Below are 24,810 nucleotides of genomic sequence, written 5' to 3'. Positions count from 1 at the left end.
CGAAGAAAGAACGAAGCCGAAACGCACGGAGAGACTTCGACTCAAGTGCTGGGGCTAAAGGGAAAGCGCGAGGAAACATTGGAGACGGGGGGCGGGCGGACATGACGCGGTGACGGGAGGAAGGGAAGACCACAAACGCCTGTGGCAGCAATCACGCCTGCCGCACGGATTCGATTTCTGGACCACAAGGCATGGGACAGTCGCGCGCGGGGGGGGGGGGTGAGCCGGCAGCTGCGCCGCGTCCTCCCGCTTCCCTCTCTGAGTCCTCTAAAGTCATTGTGAATCAGAAACATAGGCGAAAAGACCACAGCGCACGCGGGGGGCCGTGAGAGATGGGATACAGCACCGACAAGCGGCCCAGGGAGGGGAGGGGAGGGGAGGGGGGAGGACAGGGAAAAAATACGTCAGCTGATACGGCGCAGAGGGGGGCAACGGCGAGTGAGCGAGAGAGCGAGAGCATGAGAAGCAGCGCACAGAGGGGCGCAATGCGTCCCCCCCCTGTGCCACGCTTCCGCGCTACTGATGCTACTCCGTCTCCCACAGGTCACTCACACCCCTCGTGTGTGCCAAGGCGTGCGTTATGTGTCATTGTCTGTTCCTGCTCACATCCGCGCAGAGAGGGCAGTAGATGACCTGCGTACCCTGCCAACAGGCACCCCCGCACGCGATGTAGAACACACGACGCACACACCCGCACACGGCCTCACAGAGACGGGAGGGGGCTTAGTATTAGGGGACCGGGGAGCGAAAGGGAAGGGTGCACACTTGCGTGCCCTCACGCGCACCCGCCACAGAGTTATTATACGGCGCGCCCGCGGCCGCAGCGGGGTGACGATAGGCAACAGGATAGTAGCGGTGACGGTGCGCAGCGTGTGCACCGACGTGCACGCACGCACTCCAGTCCTGCACACCATCATCGTCACCCCACGCACCGGCACGCACACACGGGACAGGTGAGTCAACGAAAAGAATGGCGCATTGTGTCGGGAAAACGCTCACAGGCGGGAAGGAATAGGAAGATGGGGGGAGGGGGCAAGGAGGAGGAAGGGGGGGTCATCCGCCGTCGACGCAGTGCCACGCAGGCCGCCGGCGGCCGTGCCGCTGCACATGCGCGGGCCGTGATGAACCTACAGGTCCTGACGAAGCGGCTCGACATGCGCTAGGGACTTGTCGTGGGGCCCCAAGCGGTGCACAAAGCCGCCGCCGCGGTTCATCAGCGCCAGCACGATCAGCGACGCCGCAACGGAAAAAGCTGCACCTACGCAGAACATCCCGATCGAGATGCCGGCAACAGCGCCTGCAGACACGCCGGACATCTTCACCGTCAAGTTCACGAGGTTACCGCTCCCGTGGCCGCCTACGTCCAGGCACGAAGCAGACGTGCACTTGCACTGCGACCCCGGCGCGGATAGAACGTAGCCGGGCGCGCACGCATACGCGGGGCACGCCGAGCGGTACAGCAAGCATGACTCGGGCAGCGCCACAGAGACGGTCTGCTCCTCTTCAATCGCCGGGCAGCCCAGCACAGCAGACGTCTCCTCATCCAGCAGACACATCCCGCGTGGGTCCGTTCCCACCGTCCACGAAACATAGCGCCGGAAGTCCTCCAGCGGGCACAGGTTGTCCGTCGCAGCATAGTTCATCCCGTTGCTGCGCTGGCACTGCAGCTGCCACGTCGGGTCCCAGGAGAAAGTGAACCCGGTGTCGGGGGTCTGGCCAGGCCACCCACGAAGCACGCGCACCCCGTACTCGCCGCTCCTCGCATTCTTCACAAGCTCAAGCACAAACGCCTGCGCGTAGGGAGGCTGCATCGCGTGCACACCTTTGTCGCCCAGTGTGCCCCACACGGCCCCCAGAGAAATGTCGTGGCCGCTGTAATGCATCACCTTGTATGTGTTGCGACCAGCGACAAAGTCATCCATGTTCTCCACCACCTGCTTCAGGAACAGCTGCCCGCGCCCGCCCTGCTGCACAGAGAAGGAGTTGCTGGGGTCGTAGTGCCACATCCCGCGGTACCACTCTGCGATAATCTCACGCAGGTCGTCGTACCGGGCGGCAACACCGACCGGCAACTCGCCCACAGCAAGCTTGGCGCTGGAGATATCGTACACCATGATGGCACAGCCCAGGCGTGTCGTGTAGTTGGAGCAGTAGCCCTCACTCCACACCGCCGCACCGAGATCCCTGAGCTCCGTCCAGTCGGGAAAGTAGCGGTCAATCGTGGGGTTCATGCGCGCCGACTGAGCGGCGCCTGCGTACGTCGTATACAGCGCAACCCACGGCTGCGAGAAGGTGTATAGCATCATGTCCTGAGACATTGGCACAGTGTGGATGGCGGGGAGCAGTCGGCTCTCGTTCGGGAACATCCCAGCAAGGAGCATGTGAGCGCTCTGCAGCGTGCGCTCCATATCCGTGGAGCGCGACTCCACAACGCTGAGATCGTAGTCCGACGACAGCAGGAACGGCTCATCCACCACGGTCTCGTCTGTGTTGTAGCGCGTGCGCAGGAAGCTGCCCATGTTCCGCATCATCATCTCGCCTTCCGGGTTCAGGAACCCGCACGGCGTCGAGCCGCAGATGGCCGTTGTGTTGTAGGTTGGTACCGCCGAGCGCGAACCGTGGCGGTGCAGCACCTGCACCTGCTGTAGTACCCACTCCACGCTGCCGCGTGAGGGGGTCGGCAGGTGCACAGCAGCCAGCAGCGCTGCCACGGCCACCAGCACGTACACCCGGCGCATGCTGTGCGGCAGAAGCGAGTGCACCACAGCAGGCTTCGGCATTTGCGCGGCGAAGAAAGGAACGGGAGGAAGAAGGCGGGGCGGTGTCGGTGTCGGAGGGGGCGAGTGGGGCAGAGGGCTGAGAAAAGGGAAGAGGGTCAGGGAGCGTTGGCTTTATCTGCGCGCACCCACGTGTTGTGTGTGTGGAGGGGAGGGGGGAGAGGTCGATGCGGAGCACAGCGGAAAAGGCAAGAGGGAGACGGGAGGGGAGGAAGTCAGCGGTGGCTCCTGCTTTCGTATGCTGGGAAGTCGACGGAGCAGGTCAGCGGCACGTGGGTGGCCGGCGTCAAAACCTTCGCATAGCGCTCATGAAGGTGAGCCAGAACATACGTAGGGGGGGCAATAGCGTTGTGGGCCGGCTGCTCTCTTTCACACTCAGTGAAACAGCGGTGCAAGTCACACACGGAAGCCCGCTCGAGTCGACAAAGTCAGCTCCTGCCTCATCCGACAACTGTCCCCCCTCCTCCTCGCATTCCGCGCTCACGCTCGCCGAATGCGGAGGAAGACCCACACGGACGGGTACCGGCAGGGACGCATGCAAGCACACTGAGCAGCTTCCCTTTTCAGCTAAGTAGCTCGACAGCCATCATGGACCGTCTAGGGAGACCAAGTAAAACAGAAGCACAAGAGGGAATGACGCACGACACACAGAGGCAGAGGGAGTGACAGAGATGCAGAGAGTGGGCGGCAGCGGCGGCGCGCCGACCCCGCTCGCGTCTCCTGGAACAGGGCACATGCAGACACACATGAAAAGGGGGAGAAGCAGGAGCGACATGGATGGATAGAAAGTCGGAAGAGGGTTGCACAGATCCTCCGCAACGGGGTTTCTCGCGCTTCCCCATCGCTCGCACGGATGAAGGCGTGCCTCCTTGTTGCGTCTTGCTATCATGTTCTCGTGTCGGATGACGGAGGGAGGGCGCAGAGCCGCAGAGCCACTCACGGCGGGAGTGAAGGAAACCTCACTGTGCGTTGAACGAGTGGGAGAGCCATCATCTCATGCGGCATGACACGCGCACCTGCGTGCGTGAGTTGCTGAAGCAGGCTGCGCGCTCCTCCCCCTCTTCCCCACCTTCCTCTCGCCGATGCCGATCGCCTACCGCCTCTTCGGTGCTGCACGCTTCAGCGGCTTCTTCAGTTTCTTGCGCAGCGGCGGTAGTGGTGGCACGTCCTCCGCCTCGTCCCCTTCGCCTTCCTCATCGATAGTCTCTGCCGCCGCCTCCTCCTCCTCCACTGCGTCTTCGTGCTCTTCGTCGCCATCGCCGTCGCCAGCGACGTGGCGGCTCCGCCGACTGAAGCCGACATCCCAGGAGTCGTGCCGGACAGGCCGCATGGTCCCGCCCTTCTTCGGCGCGGCTGGGCGGATCTGCTTCACCGCCGCTTTACCACGCCGCCTGTCAACAGCGAGAGAGACGGCATCGTCGTCATCCTCCCCTGCGGCAGTGTCGCCCTCCTCGACATTCTCTTTCTCCTCAGGGGCACTCATGTCCTCGGCGCCATGATAGTCGTCCGGCTCCGCGGACGCTCGACTTTTTCTCGGCGTAACGCGTCCCGCGCGCTGCTTGCGGCCGCTGGCCCCAATGCTACGCGAGGGAACCTCGATGGCGGCCTTGCCAGCCCGCTTTCCTGTCACGCTGCCGTGGGCATGCGCTTTGCGTGCGGCTGCCGCTGCACTGCCCTTGACCGGCATGCGCGCCTCCTCGTCCGCACCTTCGTCGTCCTCTGCCGTGTCCTCGTCCTCTTCAGCGACTGCAGCCTCATCTTCCATCTCTGCAAGGTAACGCTTGTGCCCTGTCTGGGTGCGTTTTCCAGAGAACGACGACTTGGCGGCGATAGTGGTGGCGTGGCTCTTGGGCGCCGCGGTGACCGCCGTGCCGCGCCTGCGCTTTTTGGCGGCTGCCGTCATCGCCGCCCCTTCCTCTTCGTCGGCCTCATAGACTGCAGTGGCTGTCGTCGTCACCGCCTCCTCCTCAGCCTCCTCCTCCTCCTCCGCTTCAGCTGCGGCTGCCGACTTACCATCATCCTCATCGTCGACCTCGACTGCGGAAACAGCTGCCCGTGCAGACTTCTTGGCCAGCCGGGAGCGATTCGGTGGCCGGCGGTGCTCTATCATGTCGTCCTCCTCGTCAGCCTCATCTGCCTCATCGATGCTGCCTGTAGGCTCAGGCCTGCGAGCGGCTTTGGGCAGCGCGGCCGTTGCGGCTGGCCCCTTGCCTGCTGCGGAGGCTTGTCCATCGCGGATCATACTCGCCTTAGACGCCAGCTTCGGCCGCGCAGCCAAGACAGCAGCAGGTGCCGCAGCCACCTCAGCGCCGCTGTCTGAGGACCCCGAAGGGCTAGTGCGCGTGCGTGCCCTCGTTACAGAGCTGACCGGAGTCACGGACGTGGGGCCCGGTGGAACGAGGCGTGCATTGTCACCGTATTTGCGACGCGGGTAGAGCTCTTGCAACCTCTTCTCATGCTTTGATGAGCGCCACCACGCGTCAGCATCGCCAGGGGCAGCAGAGCCGTCGACGACGTCATGGGCGGTCGCTGCCGCAGGCGCTGGACGGCGTATCACACGCTTTGCTGCTGAGTGGTCGTCCTCCGCTTCAGTCACCTCTTCAGACGCTTCTTGGCTCTCCGTTCGCGCTTGCTCTGCACCTGCCGAAGCATGTCCGTTGGCCTCCGGCGTTGCTGCCCTCGAAGTACCGGTACGCGTCTCGGCAGATGACGATGCATGCGTGGTGCCTGTAGGTGGTTGTACACCACCCCCACTCACAGCGCCGCTGATAGGCGGGGGGGCGTGCATTCCCGATCCTCCAGAGCGCAGACCGCTCTCCACGAGCGGGCACTCAGGCTCGGACATCAGCAGCTTGGTGAAGTCATTGCGGCCGCCACGCTTGGCAAGTACGAAGGCCTCCCCCAGGCTCAAGCCATCCTCCTGTGCTCCTGGCAGGCCCTTCAGCATGTCGTAGAGGGTGACGCTGGCCATCATAGCCCCCGTCAGCGCCTCCATCTCCACCCCTCCTTTGTTCTCCGTGGCGACGGTGCAGAAGCAGTAGAGGACGCTGTACTCGGGCCGACTCTGCTGCGGGCCCGGCTCCGAGGTTCGGCGACGCAGCACCACCCGATGTGGCATCTGCGCTGGTCGCGGCGGCTGGAGCACCTGGCGACGACGGAAGGTGAAAGAGCAACGCTGGATCGGCGTCGGATAGCAAAAGGGGACGAGCGAGCTCACCTGCTTAACGGCGTTGGTGCCGGCTACCACAGCGGTGGCGAACAAGGGGCCCTTCTTGCTGGTGTAGTACTCCTCCACGATGGAGACAGACGGCATCGCCGGCCCGCCCCCGCTCAACGCGGGGGACGGTGGCGGTGTCGCAGGAGTCAAGAGGTGCCTCATGCCTTGCAGGTAGGCATTGGTGGTGGGAGGCACGACAACGGTGGCAACGGCTGTGGCGAGGCGATAGAGAGGGCGGCGAGCGGAGGCGGAGAATGAGGCAGTGGTGTCCGCAGATGCGCCGCTGAACCCACCATCTGTGGCCAGAGGCAAGGCAGCGCCGCCCTTGCCGGCTTCTGTGGCAGCCGCTACTTTAGCATCGGTGGAGGTACTGCTGCCATTGTGCGGGCCCCGCCCGCCACCGCCGCCTTTGCCGCTGCCAGCGGATGATGAGCCAGAGAACCCGGAAGCCTTGACTTGTGCGCTGCTGCGACGAGCGGAACCTGCAGCGCCGCTTCCGCTGCTGCCGGATCTGCGCAGCGGACGCCGCAGCACGTGTCGGCGCGTTGTTGAACCCTTCGTCTTGCCCAGTTGCAGCAGGCAACGATGAAGCATGTTGCTGCTAGCGCTCGTGGCCCACGCTGATGCCACCCCTGGGCAGAGATGAGAGAAAATGAAAGACGCGTGAGGTGATGAGAGAGAAGGGCAGCGACAGGCTGCAGCAGCAGCAGTGGGTGCCGTCGATAGGGAAACGCTCCCCCTCTCCTTCCTCCCCTGAAAGGAAAATTTGAAGCACTCGAGGGGTGGATGGGGGGGGGGGTTGTGGTGGTGATGGTGGTGGTGGTGGTGATGGTGGTGGTGGTGGTGGTGATGGTGGTGGTGGTGATGGTGGTGGTGGTGGTGGTGGTGGTGGATGACAAAGGAAGTGCGTGGGTGTGCGTGGTGTGGGTGAGGATGTGCCTGTGAGTCTATGAAGGTTCTGTATGCCGTGTAGGAGCTTCTCTGGCTCCTCCTCTATGCTCTGCCGTTATGCCGCCACGTAGGCAACAAAGGTTGCCGTGGAGGGAAGGGCAGACAGACACGGTAGGACGCGGTAGTGGCTGTTGGGAGTACGTCGTGCCTGCGGGGTGCACGCTGGAGTGCGGCTGTGGAGGAAAAGGGAGAGAAGAGTGGCGCCGTAGTGGTGGCGGTGGCGTTGGGAGGGATGGTGCTCGTCCTCGTCGGAGTAGAGACGGAGACTGATGTATGTGAATCCACGAATACAAGCACACACGCACGATCCGAGGCACTCGCCGCTGCACTGACTCTCCCGCTCTCGGTGGGCTCTTGCCCTCACGATACCTGCCAGACACGCACGTTGCGATTCGCTGGAGGATGTCACCGAGGCGACGTCCCTTCCACGCAGCACACGCACACACATCAAGAGCGGAGAAACGGAGAAGGCAACGCGTGAAGGCAAGGAGAGGTTGTCGACGAGAGAGAGAAACCAAGAAATCAGGAAGGGAGCTGCCCGCATACGCGCATACATGTGTGAGCTCATGGATTTGGCGGGAGATGCATGTGGTGAATGGCGGAGGAGACGCACCGATGGGGCAACGCTCCGCAGTATGCGCACAGACATTCCCCGCCACCCCTTTCGGAGAACAAGGGAGACGGCAGAGACGCCGGGCAGGGCTACAGAAGACTGCGCGTACAAGGGCACTGACGCCCCCTCCCCTTCGGCTCTCTATGTTTGCATGTGTGCATCCACACTTAGCCGTGAAGTAGTATTTCTTCCGCATCGAAGACACGACAGCAGCGAAAGAGGGCGCCTTCACCGAGCCCGGGCAGCCAAAGCACGCAGTGGCGAGGGGTGGGGCAAGTAAAGGTGGAGGAGGGGAGCAGTAGAATGGCGACTGCCCACCTCAACAGCTCTCCCCACACACACACACGCACACGCACACGCACATACATGCACCAGCAATACGAGCCTGGCCACCACTAAGGGTTGTGATGCCAAGGGGGCGAACGACGGAGTGAGGGCCAAGCAGTGGTGGCGCGCCGTGATACGAAGCGCCACCTTTCGTTTCGCTTCTTGGCCGGGCTCATGGGCCAGCTCTCAGCGCACCAGCGGCACACGCGCACGCAGCTCGTGCAACTCACCTCTGCGCCACCATCCACTGTTGAGCATACGCATCAATGCTTCGACGGATGCTGTAACGGCGCCTTTCGCCCCTGTCTCTCTGTCTGTGTGCCTCAGCCTGACGCTGCCACCTTCCCCCGCTCCCCCTGGATCCATCTATCGATCGAGTGCACGGTGACTTGCCCACATCACTGCCAGACCGACATCTCGCTCCTCGCCCGCTTTCCTCACCGGATCACTGCAGCAGATGGCCATGTTCGTCCTCGCACGTGACAGTGAGCAGCCGAAGTGCCTCCTCATGAAGAAAGCAGGCGCCGCCTGCGGAGTACTGGGTGGGCAGATCCGGCGCAATACCGCTCATGTCCTCCTCGTCCCCACGACTCTCGCCGGGTGTCAGCGCACGAAATGGATGAGGTGGAGTCGACGGCGATGTTCCGACAAACGCTTCGCCCGCTCGGTGCTCCTCGTCGTCCACCTCGGCTGACGGGCGCCTGTCGAACTCCACCACGCGCATCCGACGGTGCGCAAGTCGTTCCTCGGAGAGACACAAAATGGGACTGATGTCATCCAGCGTCAGTGGCGAATAGACGATGGCGTCGTCAACGGCACTGCGAAGGTGCAGGTTGCCCCGGGCAGGGGTATACAGAGTCGTGTTGCTGGATGTCGACGCGACACGGCCAAGTCCCTCCCTCTGCTCCTCCTCAGCCGTTGTTGGCGCCGAGGCCAGTACCTGCCAAGCCGGTACAGCATGCTCTCTATCAAGCAAACTCGCTGGACGGCACGCACGCGCGTGAAGATGCTGTAATGGCGGCAGCGGCATCAACGCCACGGGAGGTAGGCACAGCAGCTTCGTCGACAGCGGGGTGAGGAAGCCGCAAACGCCGCCCCGCGCGCTCCAAGGGTCCCCGTCGTCCTCGGAGGAGAACGCATGAAGAGTCGGTCGGGCATCCACGTCGCCGCCACCGCAGATGCTGGCCGCACCGCCTGGGTCACGCATGCCTCCCTCTTGCATAGGAGGAGCAGGGAGGGCACCGGTGAGGCGGTCAACAGTGGCTTCTCCGCCACGCTGGCGCTTCGCTTGCGGCCATGAAGAACAGGAGTCAGCTCGGCTGCCTCCGTCCTCCGCCTCGCTGTCTCTGAACCGCCGCTTCGCACTCGGCGCAGGCGGCGTCGAGGCCCCTGTTTGGAAGCTCGCACCACCGCGGGTGGGGTCAAGGCACGACTGCCACCCCCCACCCCCTGCTGCCCGCGAAGGGAACAGGTTGCCGTGGCTGGCGTCGCTGCTGCTGGATGACCGCGAGCACGAGCGGGCACCTTCCAGCGGAGGCGGTCCTTGTGGCGTGTGTGCGCCACGAATGGCGCCAAGTAGCATCTCGTAAGAGGGGATGCACTCGACGGCGTCGCCACTGCTGCTAAGACAACGACAAGGGTCAGCGTCCAGCCAGCTGGACGCTGACGTTGGGGCAAGAGTAGCGTGGCTCGGTGGCGCATCGACAGCCACACTGCACAGAGTCGCAGTCGCCGCACCCGGCGGTGCAGCTGCTGTCAGTGACGACGGCATTTGCGGTGGTGGAGTAGGAATACGGTTCGTGATCTCGGAGCCGAAGACGCGCAATGGCGTGCTGGGTGAAGCTTGAGAAGTACAGCGCGGTAGCGCCGGTGGTGGAGAGGCATCGCGCTGTGACGCCGGCAGCGGATACGACCCGCTTCCACCGCGAGGCCGCGACATACCTGGAGGGAGGGGGAGGGCAAAGATGAGGGTAGCGAGGAATGTAGTGAACGGCTGATCAAGTTGCAGAAGGCTTGCTCTCTCGTTTGCAGCCTATCAGGGCGTCGAGGCGCAGAGCACAGGCGTGTGCACGTCCGACCTATCTTCGCAAGTGTGCACGCGTTCCTTCTGATGGCAGAGTCAACGCACGCCTCTATAGATCTATGAGAAAAAAAAGTAGAACGTAAGAGGGTGTGTGTGAGGAGGGGGGGCAGCACTGCGGCTGGCGTCTCTGTGGCGACATGAGTGCCGAAGATATCGCTGTCCAAGTGTGCGCGTGTGCCGGTGCGTCTGTGCGTTCTGGTTTCCAAGGCGGAGAGCTGCACAACTTCTGCAGAAGGGGAGAAAAGAATGGAGAGTGCAGTCAGGAAGGTATGTATCCGAAGGAGAGGGACGGTGTCATGCGTGGCGGGGTTGACGTCTATCGCAGAGTGGTATGCAGTGGGGACGGAGAGTCGCGCATGGGAGAAGAAAGGGTGTATGACCACGAGGTAGACGGCGAGCCCAAGGTTACTTGTCAGCTGCAACACGAGCAAGCGGAGTGGCAGTGCTTGCGCATGTGTGCCTCCTTTACGCATCTGTGGCCATTGGCGCTGAAAGGCCGAGTATCGCGATCAAGTGCACCTGCGTGTGCGCATCTCGCATGACGCGCCGCGAACCCTCACCCGAGCCCACGTGCATGCATCCAAGCACCCCATCGCCGCCATTCATGACAGTGCGCTGTGCACCGCCCCCACTCCTCTCTTTTCAATCATAACACTCCGACTGGTTTCGTCTTTTCCCTTGTGTGTCGACTGTTCTTCGACTTTTTTTTTGGAGGGGGATGGCGTTGTTCCGAGACAGACAGACGCCAGCATCACCACCCTGCGAGAGCGTGCACAGTCCGCACTTGGCCCCCCTCCCTCCCTCCCGATAACCAAAACGAAAACGAAAGGGCACGAGCACACACATCACGCGCAGCACCAGGTTCAACACGCACACACACACGCTCGCATCACCAGCGCACCCTGACACAGGAATAACCACAACCGCCGCCTGAGCACGCACACGCGCGCACACTCGGACAGCAAGAGAAAGAGAGAGGATGCCGGCGACGGAAGGTACCGCTGCACTCTCTACCTCCCCTCTTCCCGTCCCCATTTCCCACTTCAGATAACCGAACCACACAACAGCAACGGAAGGGCGTGCACGCGCAGAGGAAGGGGCCCGACATGCGAGACGAGAAACGGCGAGAGGGGAAAAACAGACAGAAAAATGGCAAGGCGCACAAGAGCGACAGACAGCGCAGAAAAGGGAATGGGGGTGGGGACACCTTCTCCCCTCCCCCTCCCTCCACAGCGCTTCAACGGCCCTCCCTCCCCTCCTCTCGCCAGTATTCATTGGTAGAGATGTGCCACCTCCGACTCGGACCACCGCATTAAACCCATCCTCTCCCACCCTCCTGATGATGCCGTCGGGTCTCACCGGCACCGGCCACATACCACTCCGCACCCCGCTGGAGCACGCCCCTTCTTTCGCGGGTGGCTGAGAGCGGGGTCTCAGCAAAGACCATGTGGCCGCAGACACACCCACGTGTGAGCAAGGAGGGGGGTTGGGCAGGCGGCGGTATGCGAAACGGAAAGCACCAGTGGGGGAGGAGGAGATGTGGGGCGCATGCGGCCTGGATAGCGTCATTGCCAGGCAGGAGCACCAACGCTATCATGGATAAGGTGGTCATCGGCAACGGCAGCACAGCGGACGTGGGTAAGGGAGACGAAGAGGGAGCGCCGTGCGACACCGCCAGGGGGACAACATCGACCGTGCGAAAAAGCGAAAAACAGACCAGACGGAAAGCAAGCGCACACCAGCGTCAACGAGCATAACGGCGAGAGGAGGCGAGGCAGCGACACGAGGGAGAGAGGGAGGGCTACGGGAGGCGGAGACGCGCCCGCCGGCAACAGCCCACAGGCGCATACGCAGAGAGCGAGCGAGAGGGAGAGGGAGAGGACGGAGTCGTGGAGCGTGTGATGATGCACATCGCGGGAGAACTGAGGTGGGGTTAATGGCAAAACGAGAACACGAAAACAAAAAAACATCAAAAAATGAGAGAGAAAAGGGAAGGGGGAGTGCAGCGAGGCGCGGGGACTAGTGAGTGCACATGATCTGCCCCACTCCCTCTTCCTCCACCATCAGCCTTAGCCCAGGAGGACGTTCGCCAAGTACTCGCGAATACCTGCCGACCCGCCACGCAGTGCCAGGTGCAGCGCTACGCGGTTGTCCGTCGCAATGAACACCTTCGCCTGCACTAGCACCAGTGTGCGGTCCTCGTCCGCCAGCACGCCAGACATCTTGAGCACGTGCGATGTTGTGGTGATCTTCTCAGGTACACCGCCCTCGATGTACATCCCAAAGAAGCCAGCCAGCTGCTGCGCCGCCTCCGTCAGGTTCTTCATCGAGTGCAGCGCAAAAGTGCCGGCTGTCTCATTTCCCTCCTGCTCTGCCCACCTGTCCTCCATGTCGTTGCCCAAGTCTATCGGCGTCACAAAATCGCTCACGTCCACGTCAAAGCTCTCCATCGGGTACTCGTCCTGATCTCCGGCGTCCTCGTCCTCGTTCTCGGCCATGGCAAAGCGGAACATCGGCTCCACCGTGCCGCTCGGAAACTTGCCCGGCGCATACTGCAGCACCACATACCCGTACTGGGTCTCCCCTGGGCGGATGCTCTCGATAGGAATGGCGTACAGCGGCTCCGCCTCCAGCTCCTCCGTGTTCGTGACCACAACCACGTTCTTGAACAGCATGTTGTCCATCATGTTCTTCACCTTGAACTGCACGACCACGTGCTCCGGGTACACATGCTTCATGACAGACACAACGTACTCGTTGTCGGTCTCCGTGATGAGAACCGGCTCCGTGCTCTTCGCCGGCTCCCCCAGCTCCCGGAGCTGCTTGACGTGGTGCAACGCATCACGACCCTGAAGGATGGCCGGCGTCGGAGCCGGCATTCCGGAGGCGTCTGTGGGGTTTGGTGCGGCTGCAATGGCCGCCATGGTATCCGCCGAAGTGGAGCCACCAAGAACGCCGTCCACTGACATCCTCTTGTTCGCCTCACGCAGTGTGCGCCGTTGATGCTGCACGGCTGCCGCGACATTTTCCACGTACATGCGCACAAGCGTATTGTCATTCTGCAGAAACAGCTTCGTGTACAGCAAGGCGCGGTCACGGACCTCGTCGTCGCCGTCGCTGCAGGAGCGCTTCAGCAGCGACACAATGGAACGGCGCAGAGATGGCACGCTCGCCGCGATCTTCGCCAGTGTCGTCACGGCGACAGCGCGGACTTCAGGCTTCTCCAGCGTGGCGTGGTTGTACACGTAGCGCACGAAGTGGCGCGGGTTGGAGCAGTGCGGGACACCCTCGCCGAGGTGCATCAAGACCCGCTTCGTGATCTGCGAGAACTCGCAGTCGTCGATGAACTCGGCCAGATGTGTGAGCACAACCTCCTTGGAGCTGGGGTTGGACTTGGAGATGTCGAGCATCGCATCCACCACGCTTTGCTTCAACGAGCTGCTGCCCTCATCGCTGAGGGCACGGAAGAGGAAGGCTAAGAGAGTCTCATACTTGTTCGGGAACTTGGCGTTCAGCACACGCATGGCGTCCACAATCGTCAACTTCAACTGGTCGCCGAGCTCACTCATGTAGCTGCCCGAGGACAGCTGGGTCAGCATTCGCCCAATGGTACTCTCCGTCCCGGTCTTCAACAAGGACGTGATGGCGAGCGTGGCGATGACGCGGTTCGGATCCAACGCGAGCGCCTCAATCTCCGCGTTGATCGGCGCGACGGCGGCCGGGTGCGTGGTCGAGATGCGGCCGATCAAGTATACGGCGGCAAATCGGAGCACCTGATTCTGAGAGCTCAGGTACAGCTGGAGCATCGTCACAACCGGCGTCAGCTCCTTGTCGGACACGTTGCGCAGGGAGGCGATCGACTTGGCCGCCTCGAAGGCAATCATGTCGCTGCGGTGCAGCGCTGAGGTGACAAATTTGTAAATCTCAAGGGAGCTGGTGAAGTCGTCCTGCATCAGCTCCGTGCACATCTTGATGACAAGGCAGACGGCAAGCGATGAGCGGACGCGGCCGGCCTGTGCATCCTCAATGAGACGATCCACGGATAGTCGGTCGTTGTTGCGAATCTTGTGCAGTAGCGCGATGGCCGGGTACTGCGCCTTGGAGCGCTCGCGCAGCACCTCGTTCAGCTGCGTCGCCCACTTGCGCGGCATCTCCGGCAGGGTGTTGGACATGTGGATGCCCGTCACTAGCGCTGCTGTCACCACGCTTGGGTTGCGCGACGTCATGCACTCCACAATGGTGCGATCCATGGAGTTGTACATGCTGCTGTCCATGATGGCGTATAGCGCGCGGATGGCGCTGCTCTTGTCAGAGTCGCACTTCTTCTTAATATCCGTCATGAGCGCATTCGACGCGATGAAGCTCTGCTCTACAAGGGGGCTGAGTTCCTTCATCAGGATGTACTGCAGACGCCTCAGCTTGGGGTAGTTCGACTGCATGAGTTTCGTGGACATAAAAAAGATGTCCGTCGCCTCGGCTTCGGTCAGACGCACGCCAACGGACAAGAGGTACAGCACCTGCGTCATGGCCCGGATGGACCCTTCCTCGTCCAGCGGGATCTTGTTGAAGACGCGGCACTCTTGCAGCGCCGACGCCTTGTCGAGGCCCTCGAAGGGCAGAGCGTCGTCCTCCTCATCATCGTCGTAACGAGAGACCGCGTCCACCATTGTTGTTGCAGCAGTTCGAATGAGTAGGAGGGATAGCTGAGAAGGAGTGGGTCAAGACGCGTACGCTAATGTGTGTGTGTGTGTGTGGTATGTATGTGGTGGTGATGATGGTGGTGGTGTGGTGTGTGTACTCTTCTCCATCAAACTGCCGTGGGCAACTCGCGTTCTTCATTGTATGCATGTGTATGCATACGCGTGTTGAGGGGCGAAGGGGCGAAGGGGCAGCAGCAGTGGTGGTGAATCCAATGCGAACTCACCGTGTGCGGTGGTGTGGCTGGGGCGGTAGGCTGCAACTGAACGAATGCACACGCGTGCTTGCGCCTCCGCGCCGATCCGTCGTACGTGCCGAGGGAGGGTAACACTAAGCGGCATGTGGCCCACGTCCAAGGCATACACGATGAAGGCCTGCACGGACGAGAGCAGGAGCACCCGCAGACACAGCAGAGGCCTTGAAGCGCCACCCCTCTACCTCTCCTCAGTAGCAGCAGCGCCGCTTCGTCTGAGAATCAACGCGTCGGAGATGCGCGCATCTCCCATCCGAGTAGAGCGTAAACAGACAAGGACTCGAGAGTGGCGCGGAGGAGGAGGGGGAGCAGAGAACGGGGCGCGTAAATGTCTGCATGCGTGCATGCGTCTATTGCACGTGCGCGTATGTGCTCACCCAGAGAAAGATGATGGGGGACAACACATGCCACCGCACACGTGGCGGCGGCACCTCACCAGGATTCAGATGTGGAGGAGCTAACAAAGAAGGTGTTCAAGGGGGGCAGACGCCATAGAGCACATGAGAAAGAGAGAGGGGCAGAGGGGCAGAGTTGCCGCCCTTGATGGCGCCACACAGCTCTGCCCCATCAACCCCGCTAGTCTACATCGAGATTCCAAGCACGACAGCCACAACGAAACAAGGCAAGCACGTGCTCAAAGACGCCATGCAAGCAGAGAGATACACACATACATATGGACCGGCAGGCCGGGACACACACACACACACACACGAGAGGGAGAGGGAGAGGGAGAGGGAGGGGCGAGACGAGACAAGAAGGTCACTGGAGGAGGGGAGGAGGGCTCTTGGGTGCGTCACGGACCACGAACGACGTCCCGTCCGCTCTCTGCCACCGCTCAGCAACTCAGTGCTGGTGGACTAGCTGTCCTCCTCAGTCTCCTCCTCCCCCTCGATCTCTTCGGAGTACTCTTCGTAGTAGAACTCGATGGAGCAACGCACGTGGTAGCCACGCCATAAGGCTTGAATGCGCACCGCGGCCTCAACCTCCTGCGGAGTGTGGTGGCAGAGCAAGGAGCAGACGATACTGCTGTGTGATGCAGGAAGCCCCGTCGTGGTCCGCGGGTCCGCCTCTGCATCGGCCGAATAGGCGGAGGTTTGAGCGACGGAGTCCTTCGTCGAGGCGGGCAAGTGCGCCATCTCACACGATAGCCCCATTACCTGATGTGAGTCTACCGCCGCCCTTTCGTGTTGGCAGGCGGGCGGGAGCCGCGTGCTGTGCAGCGACCCGACGACGTCGGTGCTGACGCTCTGCAGTAAGTTAAGCGGCTTATCCGGGGTGCTGGTAAGGCGGGAGAGGGAAGCTGAGTTGCAGCGGCTCTTCGCCATAGACGTGGTGTGCAAGCTGAGAGGGTCGACGGAGACGGCCCACTGGACAGAGGATCTGCCATCAAAATCGCATTGATGGATGCGCACCGCGGCAGGGGCGCCAGTGCTGCTGTAGATGGACGTGGCGACGGTCTGCTCGACGGCAACTGGCGCCCTCGTGAGCAACGGCGACACCGGCGCAGCCTCCATATTGGGTTCGGTGGAGGGAACACTGTGGAGTGGTGTCGAGCCAGACGCAGCAGCCGCACAAGCGCGATGCATGGAAGGAGGACGCGGAATGAGCAGTTTGGTGGCCGTCGTAGCAGGTGCGACCGCCTCGAGGGCCGGTTCAGGTTGGGGTACTCGGCCACAGCGCACAAGGTACGATCGAGCAGCCGCTTGGATAAGCGTGGCGTAGGCGTGCAACGCCTCTTGCGAGTGTGCCAGCTTGAGCGCGTAGCTGCGCTGCAGGCGAAGCCAAAATACGCGCCGGTGGGCGGCGTAGGCGCGCCAGCACGTCTGGATGCGGCGAGCGGCAGCGATGCGGTACATAGAAGTTGGCTGCAGCAGCACGCCAAGCCGCAGCAGCTGGATTCGAACGCGGTACATGCGGTAGAATGACTGCACCCGGGTGGCGGCGCAATGAAGGACTGCGCGATGCTGCAAGCAGGCCTCGCGCTCCATGGCGTACTCCTCTCGCTGAGGGGCAAGCACCGCTCGCGCGTAGTGCCCTCTCCAGCGGCGCTGAACCGCCGTCGCATACCTGTGTCGGTCCCGGAGCATAAACTGGACGAGATCGAACAGCTCCCGCTGCGTGCGGTACATGCGCCACGTGGATTGGATGCGCGTTGCGGCGTCGTTTCGCGCATCCGCAAGACGGCGAGCCACACCGAGCATGCGGCGCTCCGTTCGCCCGTTCACCAGGGCTTGTCGCGCACGGTGGTGGCGAAACGCATCGCAAATCTTGAGCGCGTGCGCCTGCAAGTAGGCCCTGTTAGCGCGTTCCCGTGTTGCGCGGCGGTGCGGTAGCCACAAGCGCGCCCACGACTGCAGGGTCACCGTCGCCACCGCCACCTCCTCACGTCGCCTCTGCAGAGCCAGCGCCGCAGCCCGGTCTCGGCGCAGCTGCTGCAGCTCCTCTCGACCGCGCCACAAGAGCACAAACGTGTGCACGGTACGCTGCCGCACTCGTGCGTGCTTAGCGATCTGAGCGAGTTGGCGGCGGTCCCGTGAGCCGGCCAGCACGGCCAACACGCAGCGCATGGCCGCCTCAACGTTATCCACACTTCGCAGCTTCGTGCGCATGACTGCCTCGTATTCGGACTCCTGCCCCGTCAGGTACTCCTCCACGGCGCGCCGCCTCTGGCAGAGCAGGTTGCCTACTGCCCAGCGAGCGCAGCAGGCGCGCCACCAACGCTGCACAAATATAATCTGCGGCACCCGTTCCCGTCGCCACTGCTCCTGCATGAGGCGGCGGTGCACACGGCGCGTGCGCAGCTCACGCCGCGCCACTTTGCAGCGCCACAGACACTGAAGGCGAATGACCGCCGTCACCGAGTTGCGCAGCTGCCTGCGGGCCATGTGCATCCGCCACCAGCTCTGGAGGGTGATGGTGGCAGCCACGCGCCGTCTCTCGAGCTCCCGCTGCACTACGAGGGCCTGGTACCACACCAAGCAGGTGCGCCCCCACACCTCCACACTAGCGCGTTGCTGCACGAAGGCTTGGAGAATGGTGACGCAGCGCACTCGCTCTCGATGAGCGCGCAGGCGGTGCAGTTCCGCCACGGCAGGCGCGCGCTCCCTCCAGTGCCGATAACCCGTCTGAATGAGAGCGGCCGCGGCGTCGCGGCGAAGACACATCTCGACGTCCGCCGCACGCCGGCGCAGCGCCTCCCGGGCGAGCTGCATCCGCCACCATGCCTGCACGCGCGTTGAGGCGACCCGCTGCAGGTCTGCGAGGGGGTCCGCAACGAGACGGGAGTAGCGCGCCTCCGTCTCCAAGTCGAGCTGTCGCAGCAGCTCCGAAGGGCGGACAGGCACAGCCAACAGCATAGGATCGGGCACGATAGTGGTGACGGTGCTCCTCGCGTCGTAGTGCTCTATCGCCTCTTCCTCCAGGAGGCCGAATACCCCGGAAGCATCGTCGCCTTGGCCCTCACGCGACAACGACGCCACCGGAGAAGTGACGGTGCTCGATGCGCCGACAAAGAGAGCCGTCATGCGTCGCCTGCGTGATCGGGCAGCCGCTGCATCCGCTGGCAACATCTTTGAAGTCGCCGTGAAGCGAGAGTCAGCGCTTTCGGCGCGCACGGCGCCTTCACCGTCATCATCCAGGGAAAGTGGTCCCGCTGCCTCGACCACACCGGCCTCCCGCTGCTCCGTCTGCTCTGCGTTCTCCAGCTGAGTGACAATGCCTTCGCGGAGCCTGCGGTACCGGTTGTAGGCGCTCTTGGGGAGCGTGGTGACGAAAAGTGGTGCCGGCTTGCTCGGCTTGCAAGGACTTGTGACACCCAATGAAACGCCGTGCTCATGATGCGGCGTCGGCGGGGCGGTTGTGATGAGGGAGGTGGAGGCATCTGCCCCCTTGCCCGGAGCGACGCCACGACATGATGACAAAGTAACAGCCGAGGCGCGACTTGCCCCTGCCGTTATGGCGGCGGAGGTCAGTCGGCAGAGTGGGTTAGAGGGGTCGTCCTCAGCGTCCCTGCGAGCCAGCGACTGCAGCCAGGACTGCCCTGCCCAGACACACCCGCCCTCTTCGCCGTGGCTCAGAAGTTCCATGAGGACCGGCGGCACCGGTGTGGCAGTTGAGGCGGCTACGGTCGCTGACAAGAACGGCGGCGACGCACCGGCGCGCAGTGCCATACCTGCCCAGTACCGCAAGGATCCACCCTTTTGCGCCTCCCGCACGTACGCCCTCACCTCCGCCGGCAGCGATGCGCTGAGTGAGGACGAGGTGACGAGTGCCTCGACGAGCAGGTGCATCGTGACGGTGATGGGCGCGGCATCACCCGTCAACGCTGCCGTTGTGGACGAAGGGCAAGTGAGAACCAGGTCCTGTGTCACATACGGCAGCATCAGCGGCGTTGGGGGTCCATCCGCAGCGGCCACCGTGTGTACCTCTGTGGTGCCAGCGCCCGCAGTGGCCCTCGCCTGAGCTGCAGCGAGACGGCGCTGGCACCTCCGCTGAGCTCTATCGGAACGGCTCAGATAGTGCTCCGCGCAGGCGCTGGCGAGTTCGCAGTGGTACAGTTCCATAGGGCCCTGCGGCTCACACCAGGCCGCCATTGCAGCGATGAAGTGGTGCCCACGGATTAGCTGCAGCGCCGCGTGCGTGTGCACAGCCGCGGCAACGCTCGCAACGCTGCCGCCGTCGTCCGTGCCGTGCAGGTGCTCAGCCCACTCGAGGTAGTACCAGCTCACCTCCATGAACCGCGCAATGGCCTCTGCGGCGTCGTCATAGCTGCCGAGCCGAAGAAATGCGACAGCCAAGTTGTACAGCAACGCCATGCTCCACACGCCCATTGACTCCGCCAGCGACTTCAGTAGCTCGTAGATAATGCGCGCCTGTCCTCCCGGCGTGGCACTGTCACCGAGGCACACAGCAGCGTTGGTGCGAACAGCGCAGCGGAGCAGGCGACGGACAATCATGGGTTCCTGCGGCTGCTGCGGATCGCCATCCTTGCTCTTGCTCGGGCGGCTTGACGCGAAACACGATGGAAGCTCGCGCGCTGGACGCCGCACTGCCGACCTTACCGGGTGGCGGCGGGGTCGCTGCTGTGGTGGCGGATGGGGTAGCCGTCTCTCACTCGTCGCGGCGGCGCCCTCCGCTGTCCACTCAGAGAACAGGTCCTCTGTGGAGCTCCTCACCACGTAGCGCATTGCGGCTTGGAAGTAAGCCTCCTGCACGTGGATCGGCTCGGCTGCTGTGTTGCACCGCACACCAGCATTGTTTGCAATGCTGGTGTAAACCTCGGCAAGTCGCTGGGCCGTCGTAACCGCCCATGGGGCGCCGGTGCCACCTGGTTGCGGCGCAGCCTGCGAGGTGCGCCCCGACGCAGTGCTGCCGAGAGCGCCGCGTCGGCTGCTCCGAGTTTTCGACGCTGCTTGAAAGTCCTGCACGCTCTGCAGCGTGCAGTTCAGCAGCAGCAGGGCTCCGCCGATGTTTCCGGCCTGCATCAGATGGCTGACGGCCGCCTCTTCGCTCTCCACCCGCAACTTGAACAATTTGAGCCCCGTCCGTCGCGGGGCCTGACCGCTGAGATGCCGCCCCTCCATCCGGCCAATGCTGCCTGCTCGTGCAGAAATGGCGTTCGCGTCGCGCAGGCTGGCGCCGTGCTCACGTGCCTGCCGAGGTGGCGAAGCTTGCATGCTGCGGTGGCGCGCTGGGGAGCGGCCTCTAGGCGGGGACAGCCGAGGCGTTGGACTGCGAGAGGAGCAAAGTTCATCGTCTCTCCTCGAAGAGGCGGTGATGCTGAAAGTGGAAGAGGGGCGCCGGCCAGGCAGGTCGTCTATCGCCACCAGCCTCATAGGGAAGGCCTGCCCATCCGTGAAAGGCCCCTGCTGCGGCTCTTGGCGGCCAGAGAGCGGTCGCTGCTTCCGCAGGTGTGGTGCAGCAACCCTCTCACTCGTCGACGCCGCCTTCGCGTGTATCGGTGGAAGGGCTCCGCCGCCGCGCTTACCCTTCTTCGATCCGCTCGATTCAACTTGGCGCACCGCTATGGCAGGAACACATCCGATGCCGGCGGCCCTCTCCGAGGACGCCAACGCGTGGCGCGCGCCCTGCAGCACAACCTGCTTCGGCTGTGTCTCAGTGAACATTCGCAGTAGGTAGGCGGCAAGGAGGACACACACGCGCACACGCACACGCACGCGCGGTATTGCCTCGGTTCAGTGCGCCAACAGCGTCTGCGCAGATGCGTTGATGCGCCCTGGTGTCAAAGTAGTTGTCGTTTTGCGGCGGTACGCGGCTGATGAAAGATGTGCTTTGCTGCAGCGCGCGATGATGATACGTGGGAAGAGAGCCAACGAGAGCTCTGCTGTGTCAGGTACGAGGCGAGGTAGAGCTGAAGTACACACACACACGCGGAGAGAGCGAGCGACCTTGTCCTTGTGCGTGTGTGCGTGTGCTTGAATGTTCTTCTACTCTCCACTTTCTCTTCTGCCTCTGCGCTGCCTGTTTCCGTTTTGCTGCGCGTGCGGCGGCCACGACGGGTGCGGCACACCACCGTGCAGTGTGTGAAGGTGTAGACGGAGAGAGAGATCGACTGGTTGGGGTGAGGGACATGCGTAGCATTTGTAAGAGCAATACTGGGCATGTGGATCGGCTCCATGAGAGAGAGGGGGGGCACGGTCGCGCATCGACGCAGGTGCGCATGGGCGGCTGCAGCTCAAACGCGCCACAACGTGGGAAAGAGGGAGAAGGAAAAGTCTCGACGCTGCGCGCCAGTTGCATTCATCACAGCGCAACTGGGCAGTCCGCAGCGGCGTCTCGCTCCCGCATTCTTCAGCACGACAGCTCCTCTCCTCTGCCGCTGTGTTCACGTGCGGAACGTGCGCGCACCTGACGAGCACCCGCTCCATGGACAGGGTGTCTTAGCTTTACGTGTACTCATTCAACGACACGTCAGGGTGGGGGAGAAATAAGGCAGAAAGATGGACCCCCGCTCCACCCCCAGAGTGGGGAGAGTGGGCAAGCAGGCACCGTCGCAGCTGCCACATGCGCACGGCTGCCTCGCTGTGTCCCATGACTCCCATGCCTGCCCCACCTCCCTTGCGCCGATGCCCCTCCTCACCTCTCCACGCACGCAAAAGCAGCCACGCGCGTGTGCATGGGCGTCTCTCCTCCTGTAGAGAGGCCGCAGATCACCTGCGCCGCAGCCTCTGTGACGATCAACTCAACGGCCCCTCTCCTCTGCATTGCGGGCGCGCAGCGGTAGGGATGCGCAACAGCGAAAAAAGCACCCAACCATACGTGCATGCTGCAATCGCTAATACGGCTCTGCGTGCAGCTTCCGTCCGCCTCCCACAGGGGACGACGGATCGACCCATTAGTCATGTGGGGGGGTTCCAACTCCACTGCGCCACCTCCAGAGCCATCGTGGACACGGGCTTGTGGTCGGCCGTGGCGCTCAGCCATTCCATCGGAATGTGCCGCACCCCAAGTTTCGCCCCCAGCAGCGCGCCGACCAGCATAGCTCGCTGGCACGTTGGACCGCCGAGTCGGATCGCCTGCGCGACTCCCTGCGCAAACGTAACGGGAGCTTGTGCGATGCTGAGCCCCTCACGCACCGTGGCGGTGTCCGTCGCCGTGCACCGCTGCGGCAGCCACCGAGAGCCGGCCATGACTGACGAACTCATCGAAGCGGCACGAGTGGCTAGGTGCCGCTGCACTGCGCAAAGTCGCGCGCAAGGCTCCGCAGACGTGTCCGCCTTGCATGGCACGAAAGGCTGCACATCTACCGGGAACACCGCAGCCGTGCCAGGCACTGCCATAAATGCTGCGTTGCGCGTGGCATCAGGGCTGCTTTGCAGCTGCCGAAGCACGACGCCGAGTACAGAGAAGGTGTAGTCCCGCACCGCCGCCTGCTCAGCAGCAGCAGCCTCAGCAGGCGACACGCCGTCGTCCTGGCTACCGTCGGCGTCGGCCACTTGCAAGGGCATCGGAGACTCTGTGAGGAATGCAGTGAACGGATCAAGATAGCGTCGCAGCGCTGCATCACTGGCATAAGGGTAGATAGCGGGGGTGGGCAACAGGGTGCAGAGGGTGTGCAAGAGCGACGCATGCTCTGCAGCAAACGTCTGCTGCTCATCCACCGCGGCAGCGGCGCGGACCAGGCGCTCCTGCACGTAGTCTACCGTGAACTCGCCGCGCGCGCTGCTCATTGCGCGCAACATCTCAAAGTAGAGCTGGTATGTGAAGGAGTGGACGAGGAGGGCGGCATGCGAAGACCCCAACAGCGGCGAAGACACGGCCGAAGACCTACCATCGCTGCCGTGCGCAGGACTGCTGCGCGTCTTGATCTCCCGCGGTGGCGCGCGCGCAAACGCCAAGAAGCTGATCTCCGTCTCTGACACCGCAGTTGGCGTCAAGGCCGTCCTACCGGTCTCCTCGCGCGTGTTTCTCAGATACGCCTCCACTTGCTCCTGGCTGTAGCCGTTCAGCGGGCGCGCCGCCGCGTCTGCAACGGCCACACCCACAAGCAGCCCTACTTGCTTCTGCTGTACCATGCTGAGCTGTTTGAAGCTGTTCTGGTAGAAGTTCTCCACCACTGCTGGTGGCGTGTGGGAAAGCGTGGCGACCATGATGCAGTGCCTCGCAGGCGGTCCACCTGCGCGTTTATCTGCGCGTGTGTGCGCGGTTAGCAGATGAACAATCCTCGATGCAGTTCGCGGGAGGGGGAAGGGCGCAGAGCAGAGGGCGCCTGTGCCTGTGCAATCCGCGTGCCACCCTCAGTGCGCTTGTGTGCAACCCCACCAGCAGCACGGAGAAAGACGATGGAAGGCGTCCGCGTGGGAGGGCGCGCAAGTGAGAACGCCAACGTGAAGGAAAAGACGGTCCAGTGCAGGAAAGCACACCGTCGGTGCCACGTTAGGTCAAGTACGGCAGACGCACACACGCAGATATATATATATATATATACGTACGCGGGTCAGTGAGGAGATGGGGGAGCCATCAAGGCACAAGGCAGAGAGAAACAGATTGGAAACGGCGGGGCAAAGCATCTTCGGCTCGCTTGGTGATGCGCGACTTAAGACTGAGGGAGAAGGGGCGCGGCAAAACAGCTGGACATAGGCACCAATCGCCGACCAGCCATCACCGTGTGAGCTGCGTCAGACGCCGCCTGGAGAGATGCACAACTGCTGATGCCTGTCGACGTCACGCATGCAGACGTAAGCCAAACTGCATTGTTGCCTGTAGAAGTGGACGTCGGCTTCTGCTGGCGCGCTTGTGTTCGCCTCGCATTTCGCACAGAGGAGAAAGGTGATGACCCTCAAAGACGCCGCCGTGAAGAACTCGCTCTTAGTGTGTGTGTGTGTGTGCCTTGTCTCGGAATTCTGTTGTCTCGGCGCTCTGAGACGACGCTGAGGGGGGGGGTAGGGAAGGCGCCGTGGGGCGGTGGTGGTGGTCGTCTCTGCCACAAGCACACGTGCACATGCTGACGCACAAACCCGCATCAGCACGACACGAAGGTGGGAAAGAAAAAGAGAAGGGGCACAACACACCTGCACCGAACACGGCCGCCTGCGCACATCCGCCCACATACACATCACACACATCACCGCACAACCGTGCACGCCGCAAGAGGGAGGAATAGACAGTGGCAAAGGAGGTACGAGAAGGGCACTCGCTCACAGAGAGGTGAGTCAGAGAGCCATCAAGCCTCGCCCTCTCGGTTTCCATCTCTACTTGCGCGTGTGTCCGTTTAGATGATGCGCCTCGAACGCTCCTACCCGCCTACTGATGGCGCACGTACACGTGACCGAGTAACAGTAATGAAACCTGAAAAATAAAACGCAAAAGAAGCCTATGAGATGGTGCACACATCCGTCAGACACAGAGAGAGAGATGTGCGACCCGTACCGC

The 24,810-nt window shown here is 62.8% G+C and overlaps 6 protein-coding genes across 6 annotated transcripts; all 6 read right to left on the bottom strand.

The window, feature by feature from the left end:
- Positions 1–1,127: 1,127 nt before the first annotated feature.
- LMXM_28_2650 (putative membrane-bound acid phosphatase) lies at positions 1,128–2,780 on the bottom strand (the record flags this gene model as incomplete). Its single annotated transcript, XM_003877061.1, has 1 exon — positions 1,128–2,780. One exon carries the CDS (start codon positions 2,778–2,780, stop codon positions 1,128–1,130), a length of 1,653 nt encoding a protein of 550 aa, XP_003877110.1.
- Positions 2,781–3,870: 1,090 nt separating this feature from the next.
- LMXM_28_2640 (molybdenum cofactor biosynthesis protein,putative) lies at positions 3,871–6,156 on the bottom strand (the record flags this gene model as incomplete). The annotated part of the gene is made up of 1 exon (XM_003877060.1): positions 3,871–6,156. One exon carries the CDS (start codon positions 6,154–6,156, stop codon positions 3,871–3,873), a length of 2,286 nt encoding a protein of 761 aa, XP_003877109.1.
- Positions 6,157–8,330: 2,174 nt separating this feature from the next.
- On the bottom strand, positions 8,331–9,656 carry LMXM_28_2630 (hypothetical protein, unknown function; the record flags this gene model as incomplete). Its single annotated transcript, XM_003877059.1, has 1 exon — positions 8,331–9,656. One exon carries the CDS (start codon positions 9,654–9,656, stop codon positions 8,331–8,333), a length of 1,326 nt encoding a protein of 441 aa, XP_003877108.1.
- Positions 9,657–12,037: 2,381 nt separating this feature from the next.
- Positions 12,038–14,635, bottom strand: LMXM_28_2620 (putative coatomer gamma subunit; the record flags this gene model as incomplete). Its single annotated transcript, XM_003877058.1, has 1 exon — positions 12,038–14,635. One exon carries the CDS (start codon positions 14,633–14,635, stop codon positions 12,038–12,040), a length of 2,598 nt encoding a protein of 865 aa, XP_003877107.1.
- Positions 14,636–15,776: 1,141 nt separating this feature from the next.
- Positions 15,777–21,044, bottom strand: LMXM_28_2610 (conserved hypothetical protein; the record flags this gene model as incomplete). The annotated part of the gene is made up of 1 exon (XM_003877057.1): positions 15,777–21,044. The coding sequence occupies one exon, from the start codon at positions 21,042–21,044 to the stop codon at positions 15,777–15,779; it is 5,268 nt and encodes a 1,755-aa protein (XP_003877106.1).
- A 1,233-nt stretch (positions 21,045–22,277) lies between these two features.
- On the bottom strand, positions 22,278–23,528 carry LMXM_28_2590 (conserved hypothetical protein; the record flags this gene model as incomplete). Its single annotated transcript, XM_003877056.1, has 1 exon — positions 22,278–23,528. One exon carries the CDS (start codon positions 23,526–23,528, stop codon positions 22,278–22,280), a length of 1,251 nt encoding a protein of 416 aa, XP_003877105.1.
- Positions 23,529–24,810: the final 1,282 nt, after the last annotated feature.

This window comes from Leishmania mexicana, chromosome 28 (genome assembly GCF_000234665.1).
Source record: "Leishmania mexicana MHOM/GT/2001/U1103 complete genome, chromosome 28".
Taxonomy (NCBI): domain Eukaryota; phylum Euglenozoa; class Kinetoplastea; order Trypanosomatida; family Trypanosomatidae; genus Leishmania; species Leishmania mexicana.
The sequence above is the reverse complement of the archived record's forward strand: the minus strand, read 5'-3'. Positions and strand labels throughout refer to the sequence as shown.